We start from the raw sequence: 11,867 nt of genomic DNA on the forward strand, positions 1-11,867 counted from the left end.
AGCAACAAGATGAGCATCAGGTGCCTATGATTAAGCCCAACTGAAACAAAGGACAGCCAGAAGACCTGGACTCCAGAATTCACGGACCGAACTGTGAACTGGAACGCGGACTTCACGGACCGGACCATAACAGTGTTATAGTGTCGTTCCTTCCAACTGTTGGAGTATAGCTTTGATAACATCGATAAGGTCAACAATTGTTTCTGCCCACTATGCCTGTAAATTAGGGGTTCCAAAACCTTTTAATGCCATGGATCCCTACCAATAATAGCGGGGTCTGTGGACACCGGGTTGGGAACCCCTGCTCTAAATGGACATAATCTACAGGTCAGAAGGTGGCTCTTTGGTTACTTGTCAGGTAGCTAAGGAGAAATGACCTTTCCTGTGGTAAACAGCACAGAGACCTCTCTGTGATTACCAGTTTACCTTCGTGAAAATACTCATGACTGCAACATCTTTGCTGCCTCCTCATATATCCTCCTCTTCCCAACTGGAGATGCTGAGATTATAAATTCATCCATTAACAGAAGGATAGTGCAACTCTACTTCCAAAAGAAGCTCATTTGTGGTGAGATGCAAAATCGTGATGAGCAAGATTGAAATAAGTGTGGGTGCACTGAAGTAGCGGGTTTTCACTGTGATTGGCCCTATTGTCAAATCATGGCAAGAGATAATATTGCAGGCAGAGTTTGTTTTTTTTTCGACATTAGGGCCAGTTCTGTGGCACAAGAAACATTGTCAAGGTGGGCATTTTGCACCAAGAGAAAGCTGGGACTAAATACCTCTGGGCAAGTTAACTACTGCTGGAGGGGTGAGTTCAAGCTAATTTGGCAGAGGATTGGCCACTTACAAGACACTTTTAGAATAACTGTTGGGCAAACCAGAACATTAAACTGGAGAATTCTCTCAGTGTTAGGAAGGGTAAAAAAATCAGAGTGAATGGGGGAAATGCCACAAAGTACAATGATCATACTGTGCTCTAGTGAAGCAAATGTTGCATACACAGCACTTCTTAAAGAAAGCTATCTGAAATTATCTTTCCAAATCAAATTGCCCTTTGCTTTCCTGCTCAGTTCCATGGGTACCATCTGTTGCCATCTCACATTACATTGCAACCAATGACAAATATACTCAGCCCTGTGTTCAAATACTCCTGTGGCGTACGGTGTGAAATTTGGCAGCCTAAGTTGGCACAGTGCTGCCTGTTTGTGCTTTGTTTCAGGTGTACAGAACCTGACCTACCACACCTTTAAAGTGATTTCCCCTGTGAAATGCACTCAATGGATTTCACGAACAAACTGCACAGATTTTGGAAGGCACTGAATTCTGTTCTGTGTGCATTGGAGAAGAACAGTGCCCACCTCCTCTCCCCTTTGCTGAAAACTGCAGAGAGCGATGCATCAGTATCTATACAAGGTCTCTTGCTGGTCCCAAAGGATACACCCCAAGATAGATATCAGTTGCTGTGGGATGGCCATCAATTCAGAAGAAGGGAGATGCTGTGGTCAGTCTGAAATCTACTGATCTCCCAGTAGAAGGATCCATCAACGATTGAGTGCTGCTAACACTCGGAAGTCCAAGGAATAGGTGCGGTGGAACACCCTCAAACAGGCATGACTTATGCAGGAGTCCTGTGTGGGAAGACCTTACATCATTGCACCCTACATCAGGCCTCCAGTGCATAGAGCACAGAAGAGGGAGAAGACTCTGCAGCATGCCCTTTCAAGAATGAATTATATTTACTACTTCCAAAGTGTTGGCTGAACATCTGTAGAACTATACTGTTGTTTGTGTGAATTATGTACATTTGTGCGTTTTTAAAAATAATTTTCACTGAAAGAAATTATTGATCTTGCCTGTTAGCACATCCAAGACTGTTAGCTCAACTGTGTGACCTGCTTTCAACTCTCCCTCACATGGCCTGGTGCATCACACAAGGAATATTACCACAAGAAAGCAGCATGCATCATTAAGGACCACCATCCAGTGCATGTTCTCTTCTCAGTACTACTATCAGGCAGTGGGTACAGGAGCCTTCGGTCCCTCACCGTCAGGTTCAGAAAGTTATCACCCTACAGCCATCAGGCTCCTGAACCAGCATGGATAACTTCACTCATCTCAATGACTCCACAGCCTAAAGACTCACTTCCAAGGACTATACAACTCATGTTCTCAGTATTATATATTTGATTATTATTATTATTATTATTTGAATAATTTGTCTTCTTTTGCACATTTGCTCTGTCTGTTTCCATTTATGTACAGTATTCATAAATTCTATTGCATTTCTTTATTTTCCTGTAAATGCCTGCAAGAAAATGAATCTCAAGGTAGCATACGATTACATACTGTATATGTATATTGATGATAAATTTATTTTGACTTACATTATAATGATATGCAGCTCCACATGCTTATTGTCTTTACTCTGTATCAACAACACATAGATGGAATATGGTTAATTCCAAGGAATAGACATCACTGGACCTCTGCCAGTATGTCCATTTGTTGCGCTTGGTCAGTGAAAAGGTGGCTCTGAACCTTTGCAAAGTAGACATCAGGCTAAAGTCGAAGGACATCATAAGAACCATCCAGGTTTTGAAGGACATCAGAATGCACATTGAGTTGATGAGAATGTACAAGGGGGAGAAAGCTCTTAGAAATAAATTAGGGCATGGTATTGCTGAGAGTGCTTGGAGGACCTTCATGAGCTCAATGGGTCAAATAGTTTCCTTCTTTCCAAAGAAGAACCCAAAGTCTGGGTATGGAAATGGGGAAAGGTATCTTTCCCCCTCCTTTCCACCTCACCTGGTTTCACCTATCACCTGCCAGCTTGCATTCCTTCCCCGTCCCCCACCTTCTTATTCTGGCTTCTTCCTTCCTCCTTCCAGTCCTGATGAAAGCTCTGCCCTGGAATGTTGACTGCTTATTTCTCTTCATATATGCCGCCTGACCTCCTGAGTTCCTTCAGCACTTTTTGTATGCTTTCTAAGATTTCTAGCATCTGCAGAATCTCTTACGTTTATGCAGTATGAGCAAGTTAACAGAGCACATTATATGACAACAGTCCACGTGCTCTGTAATTATTGCCAGTAAGAGGTCACCAATGTTTTGAAATAGTCTCTACTCCAGTACTTCTCAACATGTGCAGCTTAAAATTGCACCCTAATGTCTGCAATCAATAAGCAGAGGCAGCAATCGCTCCAGCATGATTTTTCTCAAGATTGGTGCCCCACAAGATTGTGTCCTCAGCCCCTACTCTAATCTTGGTGCACTCATAACTGGGTGGCTATATTTTGCTCTAACTCCATTTACAAGTTTGTAGACCCCCACCATTGTGAGCCATATCCCACTATGAGTCAAGGTACAGGAAGGAGTTAAAGGGCCAGTCCTGCTGAAGGGTTTTGGCCCGAAACATCAACTGTACTTTTTTCCATAGATGCTGCCTGGCCTGTTGATTTCCTCCAGCATTTTGTGTGTGTTGCTGAGATAGAGGGCCTAATGACATGATGTCATGACAACAACCTTCCCCTCAATGTCAGCAAAACAAAAGAGCTGGTCATTGACTTCAGGAGGGAGTGGGTGGGTGCAGTGCACGTGCTCTGTACGTTGAGAGGAATTGAGTGAGTATCACCAATAATCTGCTCTGGTCCAACCATATTGATGTCTTGGCCAAGAAAGCTCACCAGCCCCTCTACTTCCTCAGGAGCCAAGAAATTTGGCATGTCCCCTCTCAGCTGGTTAATTTTTAATTGATGCAGCAACAACAAGCATTCTACCCAGATGTTTCTAGGCTTGGCATGGCAACAGCTCTGCTTGTGACCACAAGAGTTATGGACACACCTCAGCACATCACAGAAACCAACCTTCCATCTATGGACTCTGTCTATACCTCTCACTGCTTCCATAGGCAACCAGCGTAATCAGAGATTCCACCCAGCCCAGATACTGTGATTCTCCCTCCTCCTATCAGGCAGAAGGTACAAAAGTCTGAAAGGGCCGACTGTCAGATTCAGTGATAGTTTCTGCTGAGCAGTTCCCTGGTACTGCAATCTAGACCTCACAATCCACCTCATTGTGACTTTGCATGGTACCGCCCACCTGCACTGCACTTACACTTTGTTTTGTTTTCTATAATTATTTACTTCTAATTAACTCAATGTGAGTCATATTTATGGTTTGCAAGAAAAGGTTTTCACTGTACATGTGGCAATAGTAAACAAATTTAAATAATAAATCAAATTTATCATGAGTGATTGTCACTGTTGTTACATCTTTATTTCAATTAAAATATAAAGAATTTATGTCACATACACTCGTTAGCAATAATATAGAAGAATTTACAACACTGACTGAACTGGAAGAATGGCCTTGTAACATTTTTTGACAACACTGGTTAGTCAAGTATTTACAGCGTAAGTGCCAGACTGAATCTTTTACAACACAGTAATTTACTGCAAGCGTTACAGTCTACATAGTTCCTGAAAAGGAACAACAAATAATGCACTTCGAGTTCTGAAAGATGCCGGAATACTTCCACTCTAAAGCCTGCAAGAGGGAGTGCGGCTGGCGGCTGGTCGCGAACCGAAGTCTTGACTCCACTAGAGGTCCTTTCCTCTTCGGAGGAGGGCCGGGAGTGGGGGGGGGGGGGGGTACAGGGTCACTGGCAGGTGTGCAGCCTGGAGCTCTTGCCTTGGCCGGGACCTCCTCCCTTCTGCATCCGACACGAGAACCCCTGGGCGCAGTCGCACCTCTGAAATATCTCCAGGCCGTGCGACCCTTTCCGTTTGTGTTTGGTGCACACCTGGCCTTCCCTCAGCACCGGTTTACAGATCTTGGACCAGAAGTGTCGAGCGCAACACAAGCCCTGCGCGCAGTCGGACGATCGAAGGCACACGTCGCCTTCTTGACCTGGAAGGAAAAGAGAGAGCCCCATCAGCAAACCACTCACAACTATTTCTCTTTGAACATGCCTCATCATTTCGCTCCAGACCTACCTTTCACCTGGTGAGGCCTGGTAGAGAGCATCGTCTTCCGCGGATGTGCATCCACAGTAGCATCCCAGGTCTCCAGTATGGTCTCCTCGATTTCGCCCTGGATATGCTCCCCATCGTCGGGAATGCACATACCTGCGTGCAAAAAAATGCAGAGAGCCAGGAAGTTATGATTCACCATCGGAAGAGGGAACATTTTCCGTCACTGCCATCCGCCCAAAAGGAAACCAGGTAACTTGATCAAAGGGTTCTCAGTTCTAACACAACTCAGTTCATCAGAATCCAATGGGTGTGGGATGAGGTGGTCGTTGACTGGTTTATAGTAGTAAAATTAATTGATATAGTTTCTGGGAGTTTCTCTTTTATGCTTTCTATCGCGTTTTGTCTTTTACATTTTTCATGGATGTAGGATTAATATTAGTCCTTCTGTGCCGAAACTGTTCACCCTTCCTGAAGACATACGGGATGTCGGTCAACCCCCACCCCCCTCCTGCCCCCCGGGATCCCACTTGCTGAAATAATCCAGCCCATTTCCCCGAGAGGTCAGATTATATTTGCCAAGGGAAGCCAGCTACTGGAGGAACTCAGCGGGCTAGGTAGCTTCTGCGGAGGGAAATGAGCAGTCAGTCCACCCTTCATCTAGACCGGAATGTGTGACTGTGTAAATCAGATGAGTATTTATAATATAATTTAAGCTCAGAAAGTTTCGCTTAGTCCTCCAGGTTCTCATCGCCCCTCCTTGCTCCCCCACTGTCTTCCACTTTACACGTTCGCCCCTCCCCGCGTTCCCTTCCTGCGCTCACCGTTGCTGCAGCGAGTACCCGGGCAGCACATTGCGTTTCGGGCGCAGCGTTTACGGCGTCGGCGGCAGTTCAGGCATTGCTGCGCGCCGGTCCGAGAGCCGGAGCAAAACTGGTCGACGGAGCAGTCCTGGTCATCCAGGCAAACCGGGAACTAAGGGAAAGGAGAGCAGAGTCAGTCCAACTCGTGTACAGCATGGCATCCGCTGTAACTCGGGAGAAATCCGTAACACAGCAGCCCAGACACACAAACCCTGTGACCTGCACACACTAAACACACATCCTGCAAAAGAAATCATAAGCGAGACGCACATCAGATTCTGCAGGTAATGCGCGGCGGACACGCATCATTCAGAAAGGAACGAACCGCAGAACTTTAAGTAAGGAAGCTTCATTATTGAATTGTTCTCATTTAATCGAATTTACTAAATTGAAAGAAAAAGATACTGAAGGTACCCAAGTGAGAATTCCAGATTGCATAAGGTCTTCGGACTTGCTGTTGTTGACACTGCGCTGGAAGCAATGTCGGTGTTTCCCCTGGGAAATATTTACCTGGAATTGTTCGATGGCATGGTTCTTGACTCCGTGGTGGACGGAGATCTGAGGAGTGACACTGGCCGGGTGAACCGCCCCGCTGCCCGTCTTGATAGCGTTGGAATTGAAGGCGCTCACTGCACCGCAGAAGCAAGCAGTCAAGAGAACCACTTCCAAGTACATGGTCAGCGCTTCGGTCCGCGCCGGCAACCGGGACAAAGTCGGCAAAACACACGCTCAAGATGGGCGATGTATATAGATCCGTCCTCCGACAAGTTGAGAGATGATCTGTTCGGAGCAGAAAACTTTCCCTCTATTGACCCCACCGGGCTCGGCAGCGGATTTATAGTTGCTGAGGTTGTTTGTGTTCCCGCCCCTTTGCCATGTGTGACAAAGCCCTGGATGAAATTTCAAATGCTCGGATTTAAGGACGCTCCCGAGAATCCGCAAACCCCGTAGGGACCCTCCTGCCGGAGAGGTAGAGTGTTAGGACCCTCCCGACTGCCAGCACATTATAGAGAGCTGCCTAATTACAGGCCAAGCACCGCTGATAACTTTCCTTAACTTCCTCTTGCGCTCTCCCCCAGGTCTCATTCTAACTCCCTGTCATTTAACTCGCAGCACGCAAATGGAATAAACTGCATTCTCGGAACTGGGTTCTGAGTAGTAAATGCCGAGGTGCGAACGAAGTCAACGCCTATTTCCCCACATAGTACCATCCCAGATACGGCAGCGGGATTCCGTTTGCCGCGGTATTCGTCCTCACAACAAGTTTGTTTTTATTTTGAAGCCAGGGAGAGTTTCGAGATCTGCACCTTGTCTGGATTGGGGGGGGGGGGCGGTTGAATATTCCCGGAGGAACTCAGCAGGGCAGCATCTATGGAAAAGAGTACAGCTGACATTTCGAACCGAGACCCTTCATGAGGACTCGGGATGCTGCCCGGCCAGCTGAATTTCTCCAGCATTTTGTGTGTGCTGCTTGTATTTCCAGCATCTGCAGATTTTCTCTTGTTTGCGGTTGAAATATTCCGATAATTCTCGGTCCATTTGCAGTACTTGATCCGTGATTGTAATTGGCTAACTTTGAAATCCACTTGATTAAACACACCGGGGAGATCAAAGAGACCATGCAAACCCACGACAGAACAGTTTACACAATGAATTATCATGCTGCTTCGGTACAGTTAAGCAAATACAGACTGCCCAGCACTTAATGATAAGCAACTGGAAACGGTTTCTCTGAACTGCTGCTGTGGGCTTTTCCTTGCGATATCTGTATTAGTACCCGTCCAGTGCTTTAGCTGGGATAGATTTGAAGTGAGTCGGAAAGATAAAGGGGACAAAATCTTTCCAAATTTTTTCCCCTGTGGGAATAAACATCCATTACAGAACGCAATAAACAGTTTTGATGTCCTAATTTATCCATTTTTATCTTGGGGTGGAGGTGGGGAATTGATTTAGAAAGCATTTTCAAAACATTTTATTTTTGTTTGACATCTTCAGATTACTAACATGGAGTTTCAGGACTACATTGGACAAGATTCTTGAAACCCGAGGACACTGGAACAAAGAGACAAGGAAGAGGACCATAGTGCTAGTGGGAGATTTCAATTAGTATTGACTGTGCCACCCAGAGTGCTAATGGCCAGGAAGGGGCAAAAATTGTGGAGTGCATCCAAGACAGTTTTCTCATACATTATGCAAAGGAATATTCCCCCCCACTTCCTGTATTCCCCACTCTGACCTTCTCACCTGCCTATTATTCTTCACTTACCACCTTCCAGCTAGCCTCCTTCCCCTCTACTCCCTACCTTTTTATTCTGGTATCTTCTCTCTTCCTTCTCACTCCTGAAGAAGGGTCTCGGCCTGAAATATCGACCATCAATTTGTTTCCATGGATGCTGCCTGACCTGCTGAGTTCCTCCAGTATTTTGTGTGTGTTGATATAGAGGAATTCTTTGGAAGGAGCAATACTGGACCTCCTCTTGGGGAATAAGGTGAGCAAAGTAACTGGAGTGGCAGTTGGGGAAAACTTTTGGTTCACTGACCACAATTATATTAGTCTTAAAAGAATTATGGAAAAAGATAAAAATGATCCATAGGTTACGGTTCTTAACTGGGGCAGGGCCAGATTTGAGGATATTAAGCTGGGGTTGACCGAGTGACTCTACTTAAAGGCAAATGAACAGTTGTCAAGTGGGAGGCTTTTAAGTCATACCAAGGGGCCACTTCACCAAGGGGTGAAGTAACATGCTGCACCTGGACTCTTGGTATGACTCTTTCATACTCAAGGTAGTATCAAGTTCAGTGAACCTTGGCTGATGAGAGATATCAAGATTCTTGAAAGGAAAAAGAATACACATTACTTAGACAGCTGATACAGATGAATCCCATGATGAATATAAAAAGTTTCAGGCCAGTTTTTAAGAGGGAAATTGGGGACAAAAAGAAGGAACAAGATGGATTTGGCAAACAGGGTTAAAGATAATCCCAAGATGTTATTCAGTTATATATCCTTTTAAAGACCATGAGGGTTGTCTATGTGTGAATCTGTAGGAAATGGCTGAGAATTTTAATGTCTATTTCTCCTCAGTATTTATGAAAACAAATATCATAGATTGCAAAGAAATGAGGGTTGATGTAGTGAGGTCTTGGATCATGTGCACATTATGTGGAAGGAGGTATTTGCAGCCTTGAAGCACATTCTCCATAAGGTGGGAAAATCCCCAGGGTAACCCCAAACCTGTGGATGTCAGGGGAAAATCATGGAGGCCCTTGTAGAAATATTTGCTTTGTTGTTAGCCACTGGCAAAGTTCTGGAAAACTAGGAGGGTAGTTAATATTGTTCTATTGTTCAAGAAGGGCAGCAAAGACATGCCAGGGAACTACATTCTGGGAAGCCTGACTTAGTTGTTGGGAATCACTAGGAGGAATTCTGAGGGACAAGATCTACTATCACTTGGGTGATTAAAGGCTGACTAGTAAGCATAGTCAGCCGAGTTTTGTATTTGAGAGTTCATGTCTGACAGAGTTTTTTGAAGAGGTAGCTAAGAGGATAGATGAAGGTAGGGCAGTGGATGTTGCCTTTGTGGAATTTAGTAAGGCTTTTGACAATGTTCTGCGTGGATTATCTGGAAGATTAGGTTGCAGATGATCCAGGGTGAGCTAGCATGGTAGATCAGAACTGGCTTGATGATAGAAAGCAGGGAGTAATTGCTGAAGGTCAATTCTCCATCTGAAGACATTTGACTAGAGGGGTGCTGCAGGGATCAGTGTTGGCACATTTGTATTCATTATTTATGTAGATTATTTGGATATGCATGTACATGGCCCGATGAGCAAGTTTGTTGATGATGCTATACTGAAGCAGATTACAATGAATTGCACAAAGATCTCGATCAGTGAGGGAGATGGGCTGACGAATAGCAAATGAATCTCAAATTAGATAAGTGTGAGCTGATGCATTTTGGATAGTCAAACCAGCGTAGGATTTTTAGAGTGAATGGCAGCACACTGACGACCGTTGTGCAACAGATTAACTGGAAGTACAAGTGTAGAGTTTGCTAAAAGTGGGCACACAAGTAGACAGGGTGGTGAAAAACCCTCTTAACATGCTACTGTCATTAGACAGGGCATTGAGATTGGGAGTAGAGACATTATGTTGTAGCTATATAAGTTGTTGGTGAGGACTCACTTGGAGTATTGTGTACTGTTTTTGGTCATGCTGTTTTTGGAAAAACATTGTCAAGCTGGAGAAAGTACAGAAGAGATTTGTGAGGCCTGGGGGAGTTTGCCCACACTGGATCTTCATTCCCATAACACAGGAGAATGAAGGGTGACCTCATTGAAGTATATAGGATCATGAGGTGCATGGATAAGGTGGATAGTCCAAAGCTGAGGGCACAGATACAATATAATAGACCATAAGACGTAGGAGCAGAATTTGGCTACTTGAAACTCTACCATTCGAATCTGGTTCACTGCTCAACACCCAAACCAGAATTGCCTTTCCACTAGTGGGCTTAACCACAAGTTGCTCTAAAAAACCATTTCAAAGGCATTCTACAAATTCCCTCTCTTGGGATAAAGCACCAACCTGATTTTTCCTAATCTACCTGCATATTGAAATCCCCCATGACTGCCACAACATTGCCCTTATTACATGCCTTTTCATTTTCCCATTGAAATTTATATCCTACATCCTGGCTGCTGGTGGGTGTTCTGTATCTACACACAACAGGGTCTTCTTACCCTTGCAGTTTCTCAATTCTATCCACAAGGATTCTACATTGTCTGATCCTGCTCACAACACCTCTTTATAAGCACTTGATTTCATTTCTCCCCAAGAGAATAACCCCACCCTCTCTGCTTACCTGCCTGTCCTTTTGATACAGGGCACATCCTTGGATGTTAGGCTCCCAACTATGATTTTCTTTCAGCCACCTCACTGTGATGCCGTCAACATCATAACTGCCAACCTCTAACTGCACTCCTTTACCTTACTCCGTATGTTGTGCGTATTGAGATAGAAACATAGAAAACCTACAGCACAATACAGGCCCTTCAGCCCACAAAGTTTTGCCAAACACGTCCCTACCTTAGAAATTACTAGGCTTACTTATAGTCCTCTATTTTACTAAGCTCCATGTACCTAAAAGCCTCTTAAAAGACCCTATCATATCCACCTCCATCACTGTTGCCGGTAGCCCATTCCACATACTCACCACTCTCTGAGTAAAAAACTTACCCCTGACATCTCCTCTGTACCTACTCCCCAGCACCTTAAACCTGTGTCCTCTTGTGGCAACCATTTCAGCCCTGGGAAATATAACACCCACAGTCTTGTATTCATCATCCTTTTAAATTTTGTCCCGATGATACACTTCACCTCATCCCACTGACTGCCTTGTCATCTGCCTATCCATCCTCACAGTCTCACTAGACAGTAGATTGGCTGATATATCAACTTGCCCATTCTCAGCACTAACACTCTGGTTTCCAGACCCCGGCCAACTTAGTTTAAACTTCCCCCAAACAGCTCTAGCAAACCTGCCCATATAGGATAGGAGGAGAGATTTTAAAGAGACCTGAGAGGTAATTTCTTCACACACAGGGAAGTGAGTACCTGGAATGAGTTCCCAGAGGAAGTGGTCAAGCTGGGTGCAATTGCAACATTTAAGAGGCATTTGGATAGGTACATGGAGGGGAGGGGCTTAGAAGGTTATGGGCTGAACACGGACAACTGGGACTAGCATGGACTAGTTAGCCTGAAGAGCCTGTCTCCATACTTATGACACTATCAATGTGAACCATCTTCAGACCCCATCCCTTATCAATTTGTCTGTCTGCAAGGGAGTGCCAATGGCATGCCTTGTGCCTGTGTTATATCTACTTAAGGGAAGGCATGAATCCAAAAATTGTTTGACTGTGGTAATCATTTTCCAGAATTAGGACCCAGCAGATCATTTCACCATAGCTGAGTTAGTTAAGAAAGGCATGCCAGCCCTGCCAGGAGGACCTTTCTGTCTTAGTGTCAGGT

The 11,867-nt window shown here is 44.9% G+C and overlaps 1 protein-coding gene across 1 annotated transcript; it reads right to left on the reverse strand.

Annotated features, from left to right (window-relative positions):
- Window positions 1-4,259: 4,259 nt before the first annotated feature.
- On the reverse strand, window positions 4,260-6,632 carry dkk1b (dickkopf WNT signaling pathway inhibitor 1b). Its single transcript, XM_059948036.1, has 4 exons — window positions 6,347-6,632; window positions 5,798-5,948; window positions 4,998-5,129; window positions 4,260-4,911 (listed from the first exon to the last, which is right to left on the reverse strand). The coding sequence occupies exons 1-4, from the start codon at window positions 6,509-6,511 to the stop codon at window positions 4,661-4,663; spliced, it is 699 nt and encodes a 232-aa protein (XP_059804019.1). The 5' UTR covers window positions 6,512-6,632; the 3' UTR covers window positions 4,260-4,660.
- Window positions 6,633-11,867: the final 5,235 nt, after the last annotated feature.

The sequence above is a fragment of the Hypanus sabinus genome, chromosome 22 (assembly GCF_030144855.1).
Source record: "Hypanus sabinus isolate sHypSab1 chromosome 22, sHypSab1.hap1, whole genome shotgun sequence".
In the NCBI taxonomy this organism is placed as follows: domain Eukaryota; kingdom Metazoa; phylum Chordata; class Chondrichthyes; order Myliobatiformes; family Dasyatidae; genus Hypanus; species Hypanus sabinus.